The following is a 25,643-nucleotide window of genomic DNA, read 5'->3' as shown; positions in this document are numbered from 1 at the left end:
ACCTGCCTTCCGAGGAAGCAGCCTCTGGGTCAGACTCCCTTCCTTCAAGGCTGCCCTCAAGAGAGCTGTGGGCTTTTGGGCCTTATCCTTGTGGGCTTTGGGCCTTGGCAGGATACCTGCCTTCCTCCGAGTTCTTGGGCCTCTCCCTTCAAGGCCCCTCAAGGGATGATGAGCCTTGTGGGCTTTTGGGCTTCTCCCCTGAAGTTCTTGCCTCTCCAGGCCCGCTTCCCAGCATGGCAGGATACCTGCCTTCCTCCGAGGAAGCAGCCTCTGGGTCGGACCCTTCCTTCAAGGCTGCCCTCAAGGGACTGGCGAGCCTTGTGGGCTTTTGGGCCTTATCCCTGAAGTTCTTGGGCCCTCTCCAGGCCCGCTTCCCCAGCATGGCAGGATACCTGCCTTCCTCCGAGGAAGCAGCCTCTGGGTCGGACCCTTCCCTTCAAGGCTGCCCTCAAGGGACTGGCGAGCCTTGTGGGCTTTTGGGCCTTATCCTTGAAGTTCTTGGGCCCTCTCCAGGCCCGCTTCCCCAGCATGGCAGGATACCTGCCTTCCTCCGAGGAAGCAGCCTCTGGGTCGGACTCTTCCCTTCAAGGCTGCCCTCAAGGGACTGGCGAGCCTTGTGGGCTTTTGGGCCCCTTATCCTTGAAGTTCTTTGGCCCTCTCCAGGCCCGTTCCCCAGCATGGCAGGATACCTGCCTTCCTCGAGGAAGCAGCCTCTGGGTCGGACCCTTCCTTCAAGGCTGCCTCAAGAGACTGGCGAGCCTTGTGGGCTTTTGGGCCTTATCCTTGAAGTTCTTGGGCCCTCTCCAGGCCCGCTTCCCCAGCATGGCAGGATACCTGCCCTCCTCCGAGGAAGCAGCCTCTGGGTCGGACCCTTCCCTTCAAGGCTGCCCTTCAAGTGTCCTGGCGAGCCTTGGGGCTTTATCCTTGAAGTTCTTGGGCCCTCTCCATTGTCGTGATGCAGTCTTCTTCAGGAAGTCCTGTTCTGTTTTAGCTTCCTTGTCTTGTCCTTGTAAACGATAGGCGTTGATATCCAATTCCCTTCGCCGTACTCTTTGCTTTCTCTTACCCAGCTCTTCAAATATGACACTTGCTCTCTCTGAAGTTTCAAGACGATTTAAAGCATCTCGGAGATTGTTCCTGGAGACCTTGGAGTTCGGTGCATGCGCGAATGGCGTTTCTCTGGTGCTTACAGGAGCCCGAGACTGAAGGATTCCAAAATGTCTTCAAGGAAAACCCCTAAGGTTTTAGATCGTTTTAACATCGCGTTAACAATCACTTTGTTCGTTTTCTGACACATAAGCAGTTTCTTTTCTTTAACGAGTCGTCTTCTCTAATCTTGTGGGATTCCCTCTTCCTGACGATATTGATCATCCCTTCGATTTTACCTTGCTTCTCCAAAAAAGTAATTCTGTGAATCCAAAATCTTTCAAGCAGCTTCTAACACCGTATGTTCTCTACTTATTTCTTCGTCAACGTTCTTCAGTTTACCTCCACGCCGATGTCCTGTTTTCTTTATTCCTATTCTTCTTTCTTATTTCGAGCGAAGAACTGCTCCAGGTGGTGATTTTGGGCATTCAGAACCTCTCAATCAACTTAGAAGACACCTCAAGTTCTCTACCTTTTATTTCGTATAAATTCTTCAGTTCTCCCACGCCACTGTCTTCCTCTCTTCTTGATTATTTCCTTCCGTATTTCGAATGAAGAACTTGCGTCCATAAGTGGCAATACAACTGTAGAACTGCTCAACAAATCTATAATCGCAGAAAGCAGGAACCTCGACTCTGCACTGCTCCGCGAAGTGGTCCATATTTTCATCAGTAACACTTGCAGACTGAAGTTATCTGCCAATTCTCATGATGTACTTTTCCCTCTGGAAAATCTCTTTCATAGTCGATCGGCTTCGCCATCAAGTCCATTTTAATCAAACTCTTCGCCTTCTTTGCTCACATGCTGCGTCTGAAGTCTTTAGGGGGAAAACACGAAGATGTTGTCGTGCCAGGCGACAATGATTCTTTCTCGCAGCAGATGATACGAAATTTTCTTGAAAACTTTATTGCCACGAAAATATCAATATTTAAAAAAAGAGAAAAATGTAAATTTAGCGAAAAATCACCATCATCGTATCTTTTTTATATATATAATATATATATATATATATATATATATATATATATATATATATATATATATAGAGAGAGAGAGAGAGAGAGAGAGAGAGAGAGAGAGAGAGAGAGAGAGAGAGAGAGAGAGAGAGAGAGAGAGAGAGATATACACACACACACATATATATATTATATATATATATATATATATATATATATATATATATATATATATATATATAATATATATATATATATATATATATATATATATGTATATATATATATATATATATATATATATATATATATATATATATATACATATATACACACACTATATACATATACATACATATATACACACACTGCATCTCTTATTTATATATATATATATAATGTGTGATAAATGAATCACATACAAAGAGTTATATATATATTACATATATATATATATATGCATATACTATATATATATATATATATATACCTATATATATATAAATATTATAAAAGTATATATATATATATATATATATATATATATATATATATATATATATATATATATATATATTAGTGTATGAGAGAGAAGAGAGTAATGTAAGTAGTGTTTTAGACAGTTCCGTTTAGTGAGAATATCAGACTCCTTATTAAAAATTATTCATATTGCACATGTTTATTGATTTACATACATTTTGAATAACACCTTAATGTATACAAAGTGTAGAATAATTGTTATACTCTTTACCTTCCACAGAAATAAATTTTCATGAGGAATCACAAGAGAGAGAAAATTATTTTTATTAAAAAAACGCAACCAACAGAACGGTGGCCAATAGAACGAGCCGGTTTCCTTAAGTCTGGCCGTAGCCGAAAATTGTTGTAAACAGCTGATTGATTTAGCCATTTCTGGGAACAACCGTCTGCATTCAGTAAGCAAATATTTGATATTTAGTTTTTAATATTACAATTGTTGCCATAATGCTGTTGTTTGTCAAGAAAAGTGGGACAGAAAACCATTTTAGCCATAGTCTCGTTTTAAGCTAGCGTAGCCTAGGCTAGCCCTATTTTTGTTTTAGCTTAGGCTGAACGTAGGTCATAGGTCAGGGGTCGTGGGTGGATTACTGGATTTAGAGGTTCTGCATAACAAATTAGGGTAGAACTAAGTGTAAGCGCCTCTTCTGGCATTACCTTCTCTGATTGCTTATCAAGAATGTACCGTTTTTATTTTTTTATTTTTAATTTTTTTTTTGTCGGTCGACCGTAATTAACCTCAGAACTGATTATATTTTTGCTATTGCGCATGCGCACTGTTATAGGGGAAATGTTGGTAAAAAGGAGAGTTTCCTCCCATACGGCCCGTGGGTGGCGGTGCCCCCGGCCAAATTACACAGCCTACTGCGTTCGGTTAGGTTATGGTACGTTAGGTTAGTATGGTTCCTTTTATAGTAGATTTCCGTAGCCAATCCCTTCTTGAACATATGGCTCCCTAATGACTTACGTATTCACGGAACCGTTCCATACAGTCCATGCGGACCTATTACCTAGAAATACCCTAGGCTAGATCAAATTTGGCAAGAATGATTCCATAAGAACTAGGCTTCCTGTAAGGGGTTAGTGCTGTCAGTGCACCTCACGCTGTGCAGTGTAGGCATTACTTACTTTCCACCCCACATAGTGCAACAGTGAGGTTTTCCTCCTGTTACATCTTTCAAACCTCATTAACTCTCAGGTTTTCCTTTCAGTGCTGAATGACCTCATAGGTCCCAGTGCTTGGTCTTTGGCCTAAATTCTGTATTCCATTCCATAAGAACTAGTAATAGAGTAAGATGTCAGGCCTACTGTAGTAGGTGTTTCAGTGAGAATATGACACAACCAGACTTATCTAAACCTAACCTAACCTTGGACAGCATACCCTAACCTGGCTGGGGGGGTCCTTGTCCCCCCTTGACCCCCCAAAGTAAGTCGTGACCCCTCACTCATTATCCTACTCACCAAAGTTTCACAAGAATGATTTTGAAGGAACCATTGGGACAAATGTTTATCATAACCCAAACTATAAAAGTGTCGGTGAAATTATGTCAGTTGCCCATAATCCATTTAGGCATTGAAATGGGAGTTTTCTGGATCAAATTCTTATTTTAATAACACTTAATGTTAAACCAATCAGTTGATGGGAAATATCTTGTTAACGGTAGAATTATGATTTTTTTATATGATTAGACATTTTAAGTTGATGGGCAAATTCTTGCACAAAACTCCATACAGTATCATATTGTGGTATTAAATTAATATACCTTTTTCTGTTTGGTTTTAAAGTGTTTTAAATGATTTTGACATTCATTTTGGTCAGAAGTGCAGCATTGCTTCATTAACTATCGTATTGTGGCCCTCACTGTGAAACCATTTTTGTTTTGTTTTATTATTATTTTATTATTATTTTATTATTATTATTATTATTATTATTTTATTATTATTTTTGTTTTAATTATTTTATTTTAATTATTTTATTATTATTATTATTATTATTATTATTATTATTATTATTATTAGTATTATTATTGTTATTATTCAGAAGATGAACCTGTTCATGTGGAACAAGCCCACAGGGGCCATTTAGGCCTACTTGAAATTCAAGCTTCCAAAGAATATGTTGTTTATTCAAAAGACGTAACAGAAGGTAATGGGAAATACAGAAAGAGGAGATCAGTTATTAGGAAACCTGGTAAATTAACAAATTACCAGATAAATAAATAAAAATTTAAGTAAACTATTCAAGTACAAGGAGATTTATATTAGGGTAGTAATGCATTGCATCTTTGCTTGAATGTATGAAGTTCCAATTGCACGACATTCTCAGGGAGGCTGTTTCACAGTCCAACGGTGTGAGAAGAAGAACCTCTGGGACTGAGGAGTTTTTACAGTGCTGCTGTTCAGCAAATCTGGTAGCTCTCGGGAGGAAAAGGTGATCAGTTGTGAATGTGAAAGATCTCTGTTCAAATATGATTTATGAAAAATTGACAAACATTAGACCATCTGTTGACGGTCCAAGTCAACTGCTAATATTAGGAAACAGAAGCCTACCACCATAAATCACTCTATCTAAAAGAGAGAAATCTTGGGCAGTAGAGCGGTACTCCGGTAAAGGGAGGACAAACAACCGAAAACAGGTTGCTTTGACTTTATCACTTATGAATATATGAAGCTGTTCGAGCAGTACCTAACTCTTGTGTGGCATTTGCTGAAACTCTCCATTAGATCTTTCCCAAAAGTAAGATGCGAGTCAAAAGTTACACCTAGAACAGTAAAAGCTTCAGACTCATTTAGCAGAATCCCATTCACCTGAAGGGGAGGATGGGGTGGAAAATCTACAAAATATGGTAGTCATTAGTGTTTTTGTTTTACTGGAGTCCAGATTCATATCCCACTGACTACACCTTTCACCGATCTGGTCCTCTCAGTTGAGGCAAGACAGTTTCATTTCTCTTTAGTGGGGACTTTACTACACCTAGAAGTATTGCATCATTGGCATACTGAACAGTCTTGTATATAAGTGTCTTGTGATTAACTAAATCAGAAGTAGCACTCTTTTGATTTACTCTGTGCTCCAAAACCCTTATCAAGGTCCTCTTGCAAATGGCATGCCAAGTCTAAAAGAGCATCGCAGATACCTAACTGGTTTCTATATGCATATTGACTATCTGCTGACAATCCTTTAGATTCCACATACTTACATACTTATATAGTAGGAAATAATAAAAAATAGTTATAAAACGTCAATACAATGAGCAGGTTTCCTTAGGAAACGAAAAATTTTTAAACAGCTGATCGATTTAGCCAGGATTCTGAGAACAGCCATCTACATTCATTAAGCAAATATTTTCTTGTAATTTTTACTCTTGTGGTAGCTGTTATAATGCTGTTCTTTATTAAGGATAGTTAACAAAGTTTATGATCCAATATGGGACACAAAATTACTCAAACCTCAGCCTCCTTTAAGCTAGCTTAGGCTAAGCTATTTCTAATTTAGTGTAGTCTAAACTTAGGTCATAGCCCAGGACTAATGAGTAATTTACTGGAACTAGAAGCCCTGCTTAACCAGTTAGATCCTAGTTACCAGAGCTATATGACTGGTGTAGCATCCAACCAGTTCTACCTTTAGATCTTAATACTGTATTTCCTTTATTTTCTGGATCTCTCTTATCTTGCTGTCCAACACTTAAGCTCCAGGTCCCTCTTGTCATTGTCATAAGCACTGAATGACTGGAAGTACCCTACTGTTTGGCTTGATATTGTAAATTTACAAGATCATAAATCATCATCTCTCTCTAAAGATAATTCTAGCTGTATATGAAACAGTTTGCGCAAATTATGCTCTTTCGTTCTTTGACATTACCCTTCTTGTATTTTCAGAAATGTCAGCCCACTTCGGACCATTCAGCCGCAACCCTTTAACGGATTGGGTGGCGGCATTATGACTCACCAGTCTTTTATAAAGTGCAACGATTTTGAAATGAGAGCCGTCGAGTGCATAGAAGCCTATGGAGCTGCCAAAGGGAGAGCCAAGTGCCAAGATTACTTGGACGACTTGAGGGAATGCATGTTCGAGACTAAGCAGGTATCTAGAAGATTCATTTTTCAAGTTTTAACATTAATAATTTAACCTACTGTGAGTATTGTTACACATGATGTAAATAAATACGGACTAAAGATTTCCGTACTGAATTTTAAGTGTGTCATTTTGCTTCTGTCAGCCAGTGTATAACTTACGGGCTGCCCTAGAGCAAGACCTCATGCTGGCACAAGGCTGACTTAATCTAAAACTAAGCAAGTCTGTAAAACACATTTGTATGTATGTAGTTTTTTTTTTTTTATAAACTTCAGGGCAAAAAAAGTTATTTACTTATTTCTTTTGATCACTTAACATAATATAGGTCAAATGGAATTTAAGAATGGAAACTGGAGTTTTGGCACAAAGCATCACTCGGTTATCAGAGGGTAAATGTACACTTTTAGTGCTCCACTGCCAGGGGAAGGAATGCACCTTACACAAAGTTAGGAGGAGATGATAGCAAACACCCCCACCCCTTGCCCCCCAGTGTTTACAAGGCATGCTAGAACTGCCATATCCTTATTGTCAGCCTGGTCATGGAAGATTAATGCTTGTTTCATAATTTTAAAAATGTATAGTGTCCATTATAGTGTTTGAGATGCCAGAATGCCCACCATTTTAAGTGCCAGGGACTAGCATTTGTGCAGTGCAGCATTGTTCAGATTTGCTGCATTACACATTTGAAAGTCGCATCATTAGGGTATGTTGTTAACATTCCACACGACATCCAAGACGTTAATATGCCACGTGACTTCCAAGACTATTTGCATTTAAAATTTTGCACTCCATTTTCCTTCTTACACAGGTCCTCATGTGAAAAGCAATGTAACCAATTATGTGCAGACATTAACTAATATTGCTCAAGTTAAATACAAACCAAGTTAGCTGAGGCAGCCTTTACAAAGCCTCGTGAAGTATGTGGAGGTATTCTTTGTCTGGCCTTCCATATTCTCCAAGTGGAAATGGTTTTGTGATTTGTTCTTGCACATGCCATCCTTTATTTGTCTGCCAAGAATAAACAAGTCAGTATCAAGCTCAAGGGAGAGGTTTAAGTTCCATAATAAGCTAGAAAGTGGATTTGTGTAAATTATCACAGTACGGAGAAATGTACAAGGGATCAGGGCACCTCAATCCACCAGTTTTCATTATCTTGGGAATCAAATAGTCCTTCATAGATTAATCAGCGTTAACACCTGAGGTCGTAAGCTCGTGTTTTTGCCACTGTGGATCACTCTCTTTGATCGAGATTGGAGGATATAGCGTTTTCTTAGGACCAGGCCCAAAGAAACTACATGAAAGTGCTCATAGTCAAAGATTTATTATCCACTATGTCTATAAAGTCATGTCTGTACACTAACACCATTCAACAGAAAAAAGTGTAGATGTTACTTCATACCATACCAACAACAAATTTCACTAGCGACTGACACTACTATTGTTTGCCATTGATGACAAATACTTTGCCTATCCACAAGCCACCTTCTGAATGGGGATTATGGTAGCTGTGTCCACCGGAAATTGTCAGATCATGTAGACACCCCCTTAGTCAGGAATCCACATTAAATGTAGGCATTGTAGCGTAGTGCAGTGCATCGTGCTTGAAACAGTCTTTGCCATCGTGACTCTAATGCCCCATCCACAGAGAGGTAAGCACGCAACAGACACTACCATCTTCCAGGATTGTCTTTCACTTTTGTATTAGCGTTATCAGACCAGCAACACCTGGTGGTCCACATTCATGTGTAACTTTTTTTCTCCGGCTGAACAACTGGCAAGGGCATTTTGATGGTTAACCTGTGCTTTTCCACTTCTAACATCACCACACTCATGGCCACCCCACATCTTCTAAATGTTAGAGGCTGCAATGTAATCTGGTAACATTTACGTATCAAGCAACTTGCCCTATGTTTGGCCAGGCAGTAATAATTATGGGTCCTTGAATACTATTGACATCCAGGCATGGGAACAGTATTCTAGACACTGTTAGAAGGGATTTCCTTCTAAGGGTTACCTCAATTTCCTTTCCTTTACTACAGCTACATGTATTATGCAGCTGCAGTTTGATATTAAGTTTACCAAAGAGTTTAGTAGACCCATGAGGATGGCAGTTTACCCAAGCTCATTACATTTTGCACTTATATAAAGCTTTTATTTTACTTTTAGTTTACTGATTCTATATCTCTTCCTCATAGATTGCAAGAGTTCAAGCCATGAGAATTGAGCGTCATCGTCAGTGGATAACAGGGGAACGAAAGAGTGAAGATCATTATGCACCAGCAGCAAGAGTCGATGGTTATTAGTTTACTGTGCAAATTCCGGAACCTATATAATTTTGATACTGTAAATACAAGTCATTACATAGCTGTACATAAAGCAATGTTAAAAGCAGATTTGAAAAACATCATTTATTCCTTTGTGTGGTATTTATTTTAGAGAATTGCTTATTGTATGACATTTCTTTATATTAATTATTAAAGAAATAAACTTTCTTGCTGTTATCTGTAATTTTTTTACTCAATTTGCAACTGGCAAACATCTTCATACCCTGATCTTTAGCCTCCAGTTCATTTTTCAAACAATTCTGTGTATTAGTAGCCTAGCAACAGAAAAATACATAATTACCCTGTTTTACTTTGTACAACACATACTTTGGTGAAAACAATGTAGGAAAGAATGTTTGTACCCTAATTACAGACAATGATTGCAAAAAGGGTTTTATTAGTCAATATTCAAAACTCACAAATGGCATCCATAATTCCTCGTTACAGTAGCACAAAACTTAGTCACTAATTATTCTGGAATGAATCTATAAAACTGTATCAGGTAATTAATGGTCTTATAAGAAGGAACTCACTCCTCTCAATTTCTTTAAAATGTGTAGAGGCAGTTATAAATACATGGAGTAATAATGGTGGTCATAAACCATTTTAAAGTGCAATGCAATTCTAAATATTAAACCTTTCAACATTCTGAAAGGTGAAAACAGAGCTAGATATTTGTCCTTCCATGAAATGTACAGTATTATACAAGAACTCTATACAGTAGCAGTATTGCCCTACAATGATTAAACCCAACAGTACTGTACTGTGTACACAATACTAGAGTATTTTACACTTTCTGGATTAAAGTTCTTTAGCTGAATTCTAATAAAATACAATCTCCAGAATAGCTACTTAGATTTCCTGAATGACTCACATTCACTAATAAAAACCAACAAATATTCACACCTTGTTGAATCCAACTTAAATCCTGAATGTAAATTCTCATCCTATATAGTGTACTTATGAGCACTTCAAAATTGACTATATACAAGTATTACAGAACACTTGAAATTTTAGAGCATATACAAGTATAGAACACTTGAAATTTTAACTCCTAACAAAGTCACATTTGCTTAAGATGTTAAAAATCCTGGTAACAATACATACAAACAAATTGAACATAATACTATGTGGAAAAAGCCCCATTGGTTGCTTTTTCTGCCACATGGAAACTTAAGACAACTAGAATGGCTACAGTTAGCAATTCCACTGCCTAAAATACACAAAATTTCAAATTGTCTTTTGCTTTCAAACTTGTGCAAGTTTGTGGCAGCAAACCAGTTGAACAACAGAGTTGTTCACATTAAAACTCCTAAGATAAAATCCAAGAGAAAAGATGCACTTGTTCTACTATACTGTATAACCTTCAAATGGATCAAAACAAATGACTAGTTTTGTAAGATATAATACACGTAAATGATAAAAAAATTAGCACCACCATATTTATTCTTTTCCACTATTCTCACCTTTTCATCCAAATTTTTATAATTTCCTCCAGCCTTATCAGTGCATATACACTCCCCTGTTTCTTCCACTCCAGCTACAGCACTTGCACCTTGTTCCATTTTATCACTAGAGAGTACTGGCTGACTTTTTGTTGACACTGAACCATTTGGCATTCCTCTGTTTGGCAAAGTGTCATTTCTCATCTCTTGTTCAGCAGCTTCAAAGTCTAGTAAAATGTCTCTTTGCCTCATTTCTTCACCAGTATCAGGATTTAACCTAGTTTCCAGAGCCTCATCCCTACCTCTCTCTCCCGAAACACCAGATTTTCCAGAGACCTTCATGTTTGGCAAAGCACCTAGTCCCTCCACTTCTTGCCCTGAAACGGCTGGTCTCCCAGGTCCATCCATGTTTTGTGGATTTTCTGGTGCTCCCATTTTTTGAAGCATAGGTAAGTGTTGCCCAGGTACACCTATATCTAATAAACTCTTCCTAATTTCTGGTCTGCTACTATTTGGTGCAAGGTCCTCAGAGGGATTCTGGTTCATTAAAGCAGGATCTGAGTTCATTGCAACACTGAGTGATGGCAACTGCTGTTTGCTTTGCTTCAACACCGGCATACTTGGAATTCCAGGAGCAACTCTTGACCCAGTCATACTTGGTGAATTTGCTGAAAATAAAGATGTGCAGTAATACAGTACAGTATATGAAGTTCTATTAATGTCACTTGTACTGACATGTGTACCATATGCATAAAATGGGCAAGCCAGTAAATAGTAATAGCCTATCCTTAGCCAATTCCCATGTAAAAGTCTAAATCAGTGATTCTCAACCTGGGAGTATGAAACGCATACCTGGGAGGGCCTTCAGCAATTTCCAGGAGGTCATCAGCCCTAGGGAAAAATTAAAAATTCTTTTTAATTATATTTGTTATCCTCTTAACAAACAGTTAAATAATATTCAGAAGTTTATGAAAAATATAAAACTATCGCCTCATAATGTTAGTTTCCTACAGTCTACTACTCCGGTTAGACTCGTTGGGTTTACCATGTTTTGCAATTATTTACCTCCCTCCCTATCCCTCGAAACCCTATCTCATTCTCTTTTTTTTTTTTATTTTCCTTTAAATCTGGGGGGGAATTTTACTCATACATGCAAGGGGGGCATGGAGGAAAGGTCCCACTCTTAGACGGGGCGTGGTAATAAAAAGGTTGAGGAGAACCACTGGCCTAAACAGTCTCAAAATTTTTATATATTAAAATATTCTCCGACCTAGAATGATAATCTTGGAAAAAGTTAAGTTAAATTTGGACAACCAGATGGGAAAAGTTCCACAAGATTTCAAGTTATAAAAATGTACTCTGTAACTATCAAGGCCAGTAAAAAGAGCAGTAATAACTATTCTGTACAAAGAACCACAGAGTACTTGCATATTCCACAACTGATGCTTAAGATGTCTCTGTATACCGCACCAATGAGAAAATAGTGGCAAATTTTTGGCACCAGAAAATACTTTATATGCTACAGAATTTGGATATACTGTAAAAACTTGTGCATCAAAGGTTACCTAATCTGAATGAGATGTAACATCATCTCTGGGCCAGTAATTATTACATCTGTATGTAATATATTGGAATTCCCTGTTAGATATGGTCTGCATCAACATCGAAGCAAGCCAGAAATATTTGCTTTTAAATCTAGTTCTCAACTTGTCACCCCTAGACAAGCTGCTTTTTTCTTTACAGAAAAACTAAAAAAATACCTCAATTATACACAGAAATGTATAATAAAAAGTTTTAAATTTATATATTTTTTATCATAAACTCATCCATTAATAAAACCCATTTTGAGAACATCTATTAATATAACCAATGTTAGTGCTACAAGGTTTCATAAGTGCACTAATTTACATCATTACATTCAGCCTCTCATAGAAAAATTAATCCTAATTATGAAATGTTATAAATGAATCACCAATTATATGGAGCTTAATTAGAAAAGAGCCAAGAATGGAATGTTACATACATTAGACACGTGTTACATCAAACTAAGAGCCCATTGTAAACTAATGTAAATATATGTAGTTTTTTAAGAAACATGAAAAAGCAAGGAACAATTACAGTACTTAGTAAGAATACTACAATCCACAAAACAAAAAATACCAATGATTTTCTTCAGTATAAAAATGGATAGCCTTAACCCTTTCACTGCAAGTGACGAGATCCATTTCCTGCTAATAGTATCACACTAATTTTCTCCTTTATATTTGTAGTTTGATTCTGTTATTTTCATTTTACTATTATAACATTAAATCATACTATTACTATGAGAAATTATTTGCAATTACTGTAAGCTATCCTAGAGAATTTTTTTTATTTATTAGATTTTGCTACTTTTAAGATGGCTAGACCCTGAGCTAGCTGGTAAGTTGAGGGGCTACTTACAATCAAACTACCTAGCAATAAACCAAAGTAGTGATCTCAGGTTTACCTTATGCACAACTGGAATTTTATTTTGTTACAACTTGGGTTTTTTCAAGTCAATGGGTATTAGGCTTGTTAAATATATTTTCATAATGGTAAATTAATTCTGATCATGGTTTATGCTCAATAGCTTCAATGATCACGAAAATAGGGTATAACATCTCCCTTTTTCCACATTACAGCTGTATCTGCCCCATTATGAGGACTGACTGCCTCCTGTTACTGTTTCACTCATGACACCAAACTAACAATTGTTAATTTTAACATTTTTCCATATTTTTCCAATATTACAAGACCATAGCATTCTCAAACATTTTTATTCCTCAGTACTTTTTATCTCTATACTTGGAGGAATAAGGAAATACTTTTCACTGTTATAATTCCTCATTCCCTTTGATTACTGTTCAGTAATATTTTCCCTGCCCCACCTCCTTTTCTGGTCTAATTACTGCCTTTTTTGTTTTCGAGTGTTCTTGTTGGTTCATCTGTACTTAGTTCTTAGTTGTATTTAAACTATTCATGAGTGTCCGAAAGAATTTCCACTTTTCCCAAAGGCTCTCATAACCTCTTTAGATGTTACACCTTCTCTAGTGTTCCCTTTGTACATCTTGATTATTCCAAGCATCTCTATATTCCTTTCCAAAGGTCATGCTAGATATTTCCTGTTGCCTCTTAAATGCACTTTTTAAGTAGTTCCCATATGAACTTCATTTTTTATTCTATACTTGCTGTCTTCTTTTTTAAACAATTTAATTTTACCGCAGCTCATACAAAACAGACTTCAATCTATTAAATAAATGGGACATACCTGAACCCTGATGTGAAGAACCTTTCCTAAGGCCTAAAATTTTGAGGTAGTTAGCAGGTACTAAGCCCATTTCTTTTCCATTTGATGCAAGAACCCACCCTCTCACTTGGGGCTGAAGATCTTTAGGAGCTAGAAAAAGGTTCTGTCCAGTTTGGAAAGAAAGTTCTTTTTTACTTGCAGCCTGTAAAAAGTAAACCAGACCTGAATTTTAACCACTTTAGATTAGTTTCAACATAAAAAGTTTTTATTATAATTATTAATTTGCAGAAAAACCTCTCAAACTGAGTGTAAAATCCAGTTTAGCTACGGCTAATAATTATACAAAATTACTCAATCGTGAAACATGTTCAAGTGTAGGTCTTCAATAATGTCATTGTTACTTACCAGATTTTGTTACTTATTTGATAGTTAGATACCTGTAGCATCTGATAACCTGAGGATTTACTGTATTACTAACAAGAAGTTTAACTAGACAAGTCAAATTCTACTCATATGGTTGATTACATGACTTTTCTTTAAGGGTGAAAATTGGAGAAGGGACAGAGTTGAAGTTGGACACCTACAAAGAGGACAAAGGTAAAGGATAAAAAGTTCAGATGCAAAAGAAGAGTAGCAGTCGAGGTCAAAGGGATACTATAAAGAACCTCCAAAAGGATATCATTACAATTTACTTCTGATAAACACTGAAAAGGATGTGGTGAAAGCAACTGGGATTTGTAGGAAGTCATAGATTAGCACTATACAAGTGGTTTTCTTACATGTTGGCAAAGCTTGTCATATGCAAGGTAAACCAGAGTTCAGTGATCAGAGTGAACCATTTAACTTTTATACACTAACCAATCATTTGCAAGTTGTGAAATCCTGAAATCCAGTTCACAATCACATTATTCCAAACTCCAAAACTCCCAGTTTTACAAGTTTAATTGTAAAGACAAAAGGGGCTCTGGGTACCAGTATGAGGATGCCAGTGGGGTCACCAAATTTCTCAGCATTTTTACAAGTCTAATGGTAAATAGTATGAGAGAACTCCAACCACCATAGATCTGATAACTATGCAGTCAAATGAAAAAATCCCACAGTACTTGCAGGTCTTTAATCTTACAGAGTCAAGAGTTTCCCAAGAGCAAGCACAGTGAACTTCTTGATTTAAATTTATATCCACTGAACTGTGGGTGAAGTTTCAGAAGTAAAAGTGAAAGCATAATGTTAAACAAGTTACCTGCACCAAGCAGCTGAAGAAAAATTCAAAGTAATTAATGAAAGTGCTTATTCGTAACAAAATGACATTATCAGCAGGATCTTTTTTACCTAAAATAGATAACACGCATTGCGGGTTCTCTTATCTAGAATATTTTTATTCTTGAAGGGAGTCTTCCAAGAGTTGAGAAATCTTTGTCTGCCATCCAGCATAGTGGTTCTTAAACTTTTAGGGGCTGCTACCCATTGGCTCCAGGGAATCATCCCTAGTGCACCCCACCCCCTCCACCTAACACAAACACACCTCTTACTGGGTACTAAGTCAACTGAAAATGCTAAACTTCTAACCCAACACTACACAAGCATTACTACCAAATAATACAACTTGGTAAACAAATTATTTTGCAAGAAAAATGGGCAAATACCCACCCAGGAACTTTATTGCCTCCATAATGTTAATTGTAAAGGATATGCTTGGTGCAGCAGAGATATCATATATAACTAATTTCATTATTAGTAAAACATACTAGATACTTGCCCACTTTAGATTTGATCTATGACACTGGTTTGATGACAAGGCCCTAAAACCCTTTGGTTATTCAGTTAGTAATAAACCCGTAATAAATAAAAATGCTTAAATATCATAAATGTTAATCTTGAGAAGCCCATGATAACATCAATGTTAATTATGACCACTTGACAAGCTGAGCCCCCAAAATTTTTCAGCCGAGTCTTTTTGCCCCTACATTGTAGGAAACCTATTCTTCCCCAGTAAAAAAGAAAGTTTTATTAATACAAAATCTTTCATTGCTATGTATTCAAAATGAAAAGATACAGAAGTAATTCCTGCAAAAATACAAGAAATAGCAAAACTCTTGCCCAATTTTAGAGCATTCTAAATTAAAATATACTATATATATATTCCAAACTAAAATATACTAGACATATGTGTCACGTTGCACAATCTGACAAATATTTTCCATTGAGGCTTACTGTAGAATCTGCAGCTAACCCTACAATGCAAAGCTTACAGAAATTATGCAATGCCAATTTTCCACACTTTATCATAACAGCAAGCACCAACTCGTCAGTACAAACCATCACAATTTTCATAGCATTTACCCAAATCTGTCACTAGCAGAAGTAATATAACCATTCATAAATCGAGGGTTTGTGACAGGATATGTGCTATCAAGTCAGGTCAGCTTTACTTAGAAATGCAATTACAGTACAGGGTTAGACAAAGCAACTACACTAATTTTGAACAAATGTAGTTTTACCTGAAAATTGTATAAAGATACAGCCGCATAGTGTTCACCACAGCCTGTATGCCACTTCTGAGACCCTTGCGAAGAGCCAGTGGGCACTAAAGATGACAACAAATGCCAGATGAGGTACGGACCACCGAAAACCACAGCAAAAAACATAACAATGGGCCACGAAGACCTCGACTGTTTCAGGTCTGCTTCGGTTAGAGATGCTGCTGCAGTGCTGGCTGTGCTGCGCCATGCTGCTTCTAAGTTGGGGTCTTGGGACCTTAAACCTGTTTTAATTACTCTTGATAACATTATCAAACATAAAATATATATCTATATAGGATGAATTCATAAGTACTTCAATCACTACCGTTAATCGCCAACTGTACTTCTGGTTTATTACAACTACAATAAGAGACACATGCTCCCAGACTCATAGGGGTTCCCTAGTGGGTATGTTCTTACAAGCTGTTACTTTCAAAATGCCGAAGGTTATAACCACAAAAACATTATAACTGAGAAAGGAAGGAATAAAAAAAAAAGCTATGCTAAACAAGTCAGGAAATTACACTTCCTCCAGAAAGATGTGGTACATTATATTATAATTATCAGTTTAACAAACTTGTCAGGTCAAACTTGAAGGTTTACATCCATGTTATAAGGGCTTGCTCCTGAATGAGATAAAAATTGAAGAAAGATAAAGGAAAGTATACTGGCAGGACCACTGCCCAGAAAGAGACAAGGAAGTTAATGATGAGTACAAAGGAATGTAGCTAGAAGCAAAATAAGGCCCTTCCAAGACTATTATGAAGATTGATAAATTCAAGGATCTAAACCTTACAATACACCCTCATGGTAAACTCCAGACAACTTTAAGTTCTTTGCAATTTTCCTAAAGTCCCCAGCCTTGTTGCCTACAGTAATACCTTTTACCCATCATCTGTAACCTGTGATCTCTTCCTTTAAACCCTTGCAAGCTTTTATTGCATTATAAAATACATGGTTTGTTTCATCATACAATACACAGACACTAACTGGGTACTTAAAGTCTTGAAGCTATACAGTATTTCCAAAGCTCTTTACCTAAACAAGGTGGTTATTTGATAGTTTGTCCATAGCTTATATCGACAGTTTGTCCATAGCTTATAAATTGTCAACAGTGTTCATGGCTTAGATTTTTTTTAACTAGTCTGTTTTACTGTACATTACATTGTTTACTGTTTGTGCTTATTTCCTTTCCTATATTTGAATAGCCCGTGTTTACTCCATGACCTTACCCTTTCCTCTCCTGTAAATCCCCTTCCTTTCTACTACAAGGCAGTTACCCATTTAGTTTACAGCCTGACAGTTTTGGCAATGTTTGTTAATTTAAAACATAAGTTTAGAGAGTCTGTTCACTACAGTAAAGCATTACCCATTAAATCTTACCCTTGACCCCAGTAAAGATTCCTGTAAATACACTCTTACCAACACAAAGCAGGGACTAAACTCAAGTGGCATATCACCAGTGATGTTTATCAAATCAACATATCATGTAAGAGTACAGTGAACCCCCCGTATTCGCAGGGGATGCGTCCCACAACCCCCCGCGAATAGGTCAAATCCGTGAATGCTTAAAACCCTTCTAAAAACACTTAGAACTGCCCATTCTGATAGCTTAAACACAGAAAAACCCTGTAAAAATGCTTATACCTGAATATTTTAATAGTTTTATCACAAAAAGTGCATTTATTCATGAAAATTATATGAAAATACAGTAATTAGTGAATATTTCTCAGTGAAAAATACCGCGAATCGGCGAATTTTCCGCGAATGATGGCTAGATATGTTCCACAGAGAAACCCACAAATGCGTGAGTCCGCGAACATTGACAACGCGAATACGGGGGGTTTACTGTACAATGATAAATACCACAAAAAATACAAGATCAAAAATAGAAGTCCTTACCAATAATATAGAGAAGCTTTTTCATAATCCACTTTAAAGTCCTCACAACAGCAAGGGCAGAAAATATTTGAGCAAAGTGTGACTTCATTCTGGAAAAGTGTTCTGCCACTCCTAATACTGCACGAAACGAGCTGTTTTGGAGGAAGCAGAATTATAACCCAACCTACATTATTTTTATGACATCTTTACTTCAAGATAAATCACACAGGATACCCAAAAATTTCCATTCTCATTGCAAGAATTTTAAAGAATTGCAGATATTGTACCTATACACAGCATGGTAAGTAGATTCTAGCATCATGCTCACAGAACCAAATGCATGGACAATACTTTCTATACTTTGGAATGCTTGACGAGAGCTGTCCTCTGCAACCTGGATAAATCTGAAACAATGGTTGAACAGTTATTACAACCTTCTTCATATACCCATGACAGTGTTCTTTGGTTCTCATCAGTATGGGGCAGTCATTTACATTCTATTTTGCTCCATAGCTAAATTTCAAATATTGTAGACCTCACAACATCAATATAAACAAACATCTCTCTGTATCAACAACATAAATACTGCTAATGCCATGATTCTTGGTCAAGAGCAGTAAACCAATAAGAAAAGAGTCATGATTCTTGATCAAGAGCAGTAAACCAAGATGAAAGTCACGATTCTTGGTCAACAGCATTAAACCAAGATGAGTCACAATTACTGGTCAAGAGCAGTAAGCCAAGATGTAAAAGTTACACTATTTCTAACATGAGAATGACCTCCAGAAGCAGAAACCCTGTCTCAACTGACAAAAAGCCATCATGGCTTTCTCTATGGATCAAAAGATGTGCATCTACTAACAGAACAGAAATGCAAAACAGATTTTTATGTTGTTCATGTGATTTAAAAACTATTACTTTTATTTGTCAAAGGCCAATCCAATGGTTACTTGGGCCCAACAACACAAAGTACTTCATTTGTCACTACTCCTCCTTGTTGATATTTGGCACCTGAACTATAAGTATATTACATCCTTGATTCCCACCTAAAATGTTTATTAAATCCCAAATAAATGAATTTGATAACTATCAAATACTAATTTTAGAGCCATCAGGTCCTCTATGAAAAATTAAACCATACAGGCTTAAAGTAAGACATTGGGCTACTTCATATTGAACAGATTGGGGTTCCTCTGGTCATACTGATAAATAATGTGCTGACTTTCCCAACTCCAAGAAAAATTATGGAAAGTTTGACTGACTACATCAAAGGCCTTTCAGGACTAGGATCTACCTTCCTCAACACTAACCTAGTAAGAGTACAACCTTGCTATGAAATTGTCCTTGACACTCAAGATAAATTCTACAGACTTATAACAATGCATCCTGGGATGGTCCAAAACTTCTATCCTAAAGTTTAATTTCCAGGGTCAAAATCATTGCCAGCTGACAGACTTCCCTGAAATAATTGCATTATGGTCCAGTTTCCTTCACCCTCATATCCACACCATCAACATCTCAGACCATCCCACTATTGCACAAGAGAACATACAGTCTGATTTCGAAAAAATGTCCATCAACGAAGGCTACCAAGGACTTCCCTGACCCAAACCACCAATCTAAGCCCAATTTGTTATTGGCTAAGCAAACACGAGACAATCAATGATGCTGTCAGGTTAAAGTCAACACCTCTTATTATTATCCAACACCTCTACTGCAGTATTAGTAAATTTCTTCACTGACCTTCTAAGACTGTTAGAATCCCACACAAGATCTCAGAAATCCCTTACCTGAATTTAAACGGAACTCATACCAACTATGTGATGACCACAAAAGTGGGAAGTCACTCAAGTCCTTTGTTGTCTTGCAAAGGCTCTTTATGGTCAACAAAAGACATTATAGACCTGACTACCATTACTACCTATCTTTTTCTTAAAAATTTCTTAAATCCAGCAATCAGCATTTGCAAGACTGCTGTTACACTTACCATAGACAGTGATAATTTGATTTTCCCAATCAACTGTTGGGCAGGCTAGACTAATTCTCACAGCCATTAACAATTCACTCCCATATCACCTCTAACCGGAGGTCTTAGGGATGACAACAAACACGGGTCTTGAAAAGAAGCATTCAAGTCCCCAAGTTTGCAAGGCCTAACCATTTGGTTCTGGTACCTCAAATCATCATTCATACTCAATGAATGACACTTTCTGTCTACAGAACCTCAATTAAGAGGCATACATTTCTACACCATTAAGTAGTTTTCCTTGGTGAGATTTTAGTAACTAACATGGGTACAGACAATGTTAACAATGCTTAACTTCAAATTCAAGGCAAAATCTACATTATCTAGAGTGTTGTGAAAAATGCAAAATAAAGCAGGGTACACACTTAAAGTAAACAAAGAACAGTTGTATTAACACAGTTTGAAAGTACAGCACAATCAAAATTACCACAGCTTACCTGTTTTCATCTGGTAAACTACTTCCCATTGACCCATACTGCCCATAGCCACCATAACTTCCATATCCCCCAAACATGGATCCTCCATAGCTGCTATATGGCGAATAGGAGTTGTAGCTACTGTAATATGGCCTTGACAAATGATTACTGTATGTAGTTGGTCTCGGTGGTAGCGGTGGACGACTATCATACTGAGAAGTTCCCCCACCACCAATGTTTTGAGATGAAAACCTGAAAATGGAAAAATAAAAAAAGATTTTAGTATAACAAGAATGTTCACACACAAAAAGCAGGTTTTTCGGTAATTCTAAGCCGGCTGTCTGCGGTGAGCTAGACTATGGCAATTGACGTTTTCCTATGTTATTTTAGTTGCTTTACAAGAATTTAAAGTAATATTTTGTCGGCCGGCTGTAACTAAGCTGTCATTGACCTTTGAAGACTACGCAGCTTGAATTGCCTAAGGCAGGTAGGTCTAAGCCAGCATTCATGACAAGCCCACCCCTCCATAGCTATTTGGGTAAAATTGTAACCAGGAACACCCTAAAAATACCAACATAACGCACCCTAGAGGTGTTTACTGGTTGCAATTTTGCCGTATTAGCTATGGAGGTGGGGGGCAGGCTTGCCGCGGAATGCTGGCTTAGACCTACCTGGATTAGGTAATTCAAGTCGTGTAGTCTTCAAAGGTCAGTCACAATTTAGTTACAACCGGGCGTATTACTTTAAATTTTGTAAAGGAAGTAAATAACATAGAAACACGCAATTGCTATAATTCAGTCACATGATTCAGCCGGCTTAAATACCGGTTTTTCTAGTACTGTACTTTCGTCATAATTCATGTTAGCCTACACTACTTTGTCCATAAAATAACGAGAACAATTTAAAGATAACTCTCATTAACCTCAATATACAAACCCGAAGTCTTGTGTTATTTGGATGACCAATATTGCAAAAGTTGTTCTAAAACACTTCTTTTTAGTCAACATGTAACAGTTTTATTGTATTATCAGCCTTAATGCACATATGTGGTGGCAGCATCTTTAGATTTCCATTAGAGTTGTGTGCGCAAAATAACTATTCCTCCATCTCAAAGCTAAGACTTGGCATTGCCAATCTACTAGTTGCCTGGCGCAAAAGTCAGTTTTCAATGCCATTCTAAAACTGGTGAAATTTCTCTCAAAGTTTAAACAAATCAGTAGGCTAGGTAAGTTCTGGTTAGGTCAGCACATGGCATTCTAGGAAAGGTTAGCTTTGTTTACACCTGCAGAACGTCCCATCATTCTACACTGTTCCTTCCCCAACTCCAAACCACAGGTTTTCCACTGGGGCACCCCATAACTGTTGGGCGAGTGGGTAGTTTACATATCCTAGGGACGCCCCGTAGCTCATTAACAATGACTCCAAATGAAAAATTGCATAGAATAAAAACTGTTCAGCGGGCCGATTCTACCCAAAAAGTAACTTACTTGACCAGTTTGCCTGATTTTCCTGAGCGACAATTTTCTCAGCGAGCATAACTTTTTCTAAGTACCAAGTTGAGCGTGAGCGATGTCCCGGAGCAACGCTCTCCCATAGTTAGTCAGATGGCGATGTGCGGCGCTTCTTTCAACCCGTAGTTCTAAGGCTGCCACACGCACGCGCCCGGCCATACAAGCGGAAATTTAATTCCGTCCAATCGTATCTCAGACTGACCCAGGGCATGCCCCAGGGCTTACGGATTAAATACTTCGAACCAATCATAATGCGTTCAAACGATATGATTCATAGGCCTTGGCCAACACCAGAACCACGCTTTCTTTCTTTCTCGAACCGCCGCGATGAAAAGTCACGATTTTATTTTGTTCCCAGAAGCGATACCTAGAATGTGTTCCGTGTCCATTTTGGGTCTTTTTGGATTTAGGACCTGCGTGGTCAGACAGCAGCGACTTTGAATAAGGTAAGCACACAGATTACCCCCTTTTTACATTTGTTTTGCTGCTCGGTTAGGTAGGGTTTTGGAACTGGCCCTAGTGTGCGGTTGTTTTTTGTAACCTGTGGCTACAGCAAATACAGATATTACCGCTCGCCAGAGCATACGTGCCTGCCGAGAATCGTTAAAAATGCGGATGAGGCGCGCCAGCTCGTTCCATGCCACGCTCTAACTGAGACCAGATATGTTAAAAAATCACCGTTACAAAATTCATGCCCGTTCTAATGTAGGTAGGGAGGTAGGGAATAGCCTAACCGAGGTTTTCTTATGTAGGCTACAGGTAGCCTAGGCTAGCGTTTTCCGTCCGCCCTGATGTAGGCTGGTAGGGTCAGCCTCACACATGCAGTGTAGTGGGTCAGCCTCATGAACGTAGATTAGCGGGTCAGCATCACGCATGTACTTTGGCGGGTCAGCCTCACGGTAGCAGCCTAGCGGGACGACCCTCTGCACGCAGACTAGCAGGTCGGAAAATAGCGAACGCTGTACGTTTCGGCAAGTAGGAAACCCGACTTTCACTCCTGTAGTTTAGCGGGTCATCCTTATGTTTGTAGCCTAACGGGACGACCTTTTGCATGCAGACTAGCGGGTCATCCTTACGTTTGTAGCCTAACGGGACGACCTTTTGCATGCAGACTAGCGGGCCATCCTTACGTTTGTAGCCTAACGGGACGACCTTTTGCATGCAGACTAGCAGGTCATCCTTATGCTTGTTGATTAGCGGGACAAAAGTTTGTACGCAGACGAGCGGGTCGGAAACTAAGCGAATTTTTTAACGTTGCGCCCGCCACAAAACCAAGCTTTTCCTTCTCCCCACCCAAAACCCCGGTTCCCAACACTGTCCCCCTTGCCGTTTTTGTTAATTTCTCTTATGCTTTTCATTACCGACACGAAGCAAAACGGGAGCTACTTAAAAATGGCGCGTTTCCGATGGCGATTTTTTGGCGCCAAAAGTAGGGTCCCGCGGACTTTCAGCGGCTCGGGCGAAGTTTTATACCTGTACATAAGTCATTATATACTCTAAAAGAGCGTAGGCAAAGCTTCGAGTAAAACTTTACTTTAGTTGTGCGGCCTGGTTCCTGCCATTTGCCGACTGGGACAAGTTTCACATACATAAATAAACCTAACCTTTTCTAAAATGCCAGGTCCTGACTTAACCAGCTCTCACCTACCTAACTTCACTTAAGGCAGAGTGGCCTGACCTGGCTGCAGGGACACCCCCAAAAAGGCGGGAGGCTAACCCGTCCCAGTCGGCAAATGGCAGGAACCAGGCCGTGCAACTTAAGTCAAGTTTTATCAAGTCTGGCCTGGGCAAACTAACCTAACCAAACATTTAGGTTATCACTTTTGTTTCTTCCCCAACACCAAAACAGGTTTTCCTCTGGGGGTATCCCATAACCATTAGATCAGTTTTATACACAGGCAATTAATTATAAAACCCTTGCAGTCATTCAAAATAAGCAAAGTCTGGCCTGGCTAGACAAGCCTAAACCAAGTCTACTTACCCCAGATCAGGATGAAAGGAAGACTGCCTCTGATTAAGGATGACGTTCGTCCCCCGTTCCCACGGTTTCGGAGGAGCAGCCATTGAGATATATTTGTAAAGCAGGTCTACCAAACAGGCCTATCCTGCAGATACATGGGCTTAATCCCTCAAAATAAGCACGTGGCAGGCCTGTGGAAGCACGACATTCCAGACTAGACGGACCCAGAACTGGCCCAACCTAGACCCCAAGACAACTTCACTTCACAGCACTTTTACACTTAAAACTCACAGATGACTTTATCCCTTTCGACTTCAAATTGCTGTATAATTAAAAACAAAAGCTTTCTAGAGCGGTTTCCTGTGTGATGGAAAATAGCAACAGTTCGTACAACCGTTCAAAGGTACAAAGGTGAGGTTGAGACAATCAGCTGAGAGAATGAAAACAAGTCTAGCTGATGGGTGAGGACTACGGCGCTAAATAAATTGACCTTGTCGACAAACACCTCGTTAAATATTATTTATTTATTTTATTGTTTTTTTCGGTTGTTCTATTAATTACTGTGATATTCCTACGGTTTAATCTATTCTGATAAGTTATTTGGCTTTCTGTTTATTCATTTGTGTGCACATCAGGCGCTCAAGTGTGCTGCGTAAGTATCATCAGATAACAAGTTGCTCCCTCAACTAATCGGTACCTGGAAACTAAACAAGTTCGTGTATATATATATATATATATATATATATATATATATATATATATATATATATATATATATATATATATAGATATAAGAGAGAGAGAGAGAGAGAGAGAGAGAGAGAGAGAGAGAGAGTTTATATAATCAACCGATTTAAAAAAACCGAATTTTGCTTTATCATCACTCTTCAATTTAACACGAAATAATATGGTATTTTTATAAAGATTCTCAAAATCAGTTTTCGATATTACACTTTTCTCAGCAAAGTAAAAATGTACCAATATCTGTCAGGAACTTAGTTCGCAAGGCTCCTCATTTCCAGCAGAGTTGGGGCAAGACCTTGGTTGGGTTACTTGGCCCTTGCTCGGTCCATTTTGGGTGTCGCAGTAAACCAGAACCTGTTAATTGCAAACATCTTTCACAAGAAGATATGAAAACTTTGAATGTAAGAATTTGTATTTTAACACAATCAGGAAAAAAATTACAAACTACTGCAGGTAGTGATCGAAGCGCAATGTCACATGCTCTCGTCATTACCTATGCAAAATAAATGAACCAAACAATGAAGTGGAATTGAAGGACGAAAAAAAACAAGAAATAAAGTAGAAGAGGAAGAATTCCGCTGCTAGTTTTGCCCTCCACAGGAGCTCCTCGCTGGTGGAGTTTTGGTGAGTAGACTACTCTCTCTCTCTCTCTCTCTCTCTCTCTCTCTCTCTCTCTCTCTCTCTCTCTCTCTCTCTCTCTCTCTCTCTCTCTCTCTATATATATATATATATATATATATATATATATATATATATATATATATATATATATATATATATATATATATATGTGTGTGTGTGTGTGTGTGTCGAGATATCTCTCAAGTGTTTTATA

At 38.1% G+C, this 25,643-nt stretch overlaps 2 protein-coding genes across 2 annotated transcripts; one reads left to right on the top strand and one right to left on the bottom strand.

Annotated features, from left to right (window-relative positions):
* Nucleotides 1-6,520: 6,520 nt before the first annotated feature.
* Nucleotides 6,521-9,215, top strand: ND-15 (NADH dehydrogenase (ubiquinone) 15 kDa subunit). Its single transcript, XM_067131744.1, is given in 3 exon segments — nucleotides 6,521-6,563; nucleotides 6,566-6,723; nucleotides 8,910-9,215. Coding segments are annotated over 3 exon segments (309 nt in total). The 3' UTR covers nucleotides 9,018-9,215.
* Nucleotides 9,216-9,417: 202 nt separating this feature from the next.
* Pex13 (peroxin 13) lies at nucleotides 9,418-24,548 on the bottom strand. Its single transcript, XM_067131741.1, has 7 exons — nucleotides 24,086-24,548; nucleotides 20,615-20,845; nucleotides 18,439-18,555; nucleotides 18,173-18,303; nucleotides 16,250-16,512; nucleotides 13,773-13,953; nucleotides 9,418-11,151 (listed from the first exon to the last, which is right to left on the bottom strand). The coding sequence occupies exons 1-7, from the start codon at nucleotides 24,166-24,168 to the stop codon at nucleotides 10,427-10,429; spliced, it is 1,731 nt and encodes a 576-aa protein (XP_066987842.1). The 5' UTR covers nucleotides 24,169-24,548; the 3' UTR covers nucleotides 9,418-10,426.
* Nucleotides 24,549-25,643: the final 1,095 nt, after the last annotated feature.

The sequence above is a fragment of the Macrobrachium rosenbergii genome, chromosome 30 (assembly GCF_040412425.1).
Source record: "Macrobrachium rosenbergii isolate ZJJX-2024 chromosome 30, ASM4041242v1, whole genome shotgun sequence".
Classification (NCBI taxonomy): Eukaryota; Metazoa; Arthropoda; class Malacostraca; order Decapoda; family Palaemonidae; genus Macrobrachium; species Macrobrachium rosenbergii.
The sequence above is the reverse complement of the archived record's forward strand: the minus strand, read 5'-3'. Positions and strand labels throughout refer to the sequence as shown.

Excerpts from the sequence above, each read along its gene's own strand:
- Pex13 (XM_067131741.1), bottom strand. The coding sequence starts at position 24,168 with ATGGCTGCTCCTCCGAAACCGTGGGAACGGGGGACGAACGTCATCCTT. Across the intron at positions 18,556-20,614 it reads AGTTTACCAGATGAAAACAG|ATTTATCCAGGTTGCAGAGG; the intron begins GTAAGCTGTGGT and ends CCATTGTTTCAG. Across the intron at positions 13,954-16,249 it reads TATCTTTATACAATTTTCAG|GCTGCAAGTAAAAAAGAACT; the intron begins GTAAAACTACAT and ends TACTTTTTACAG.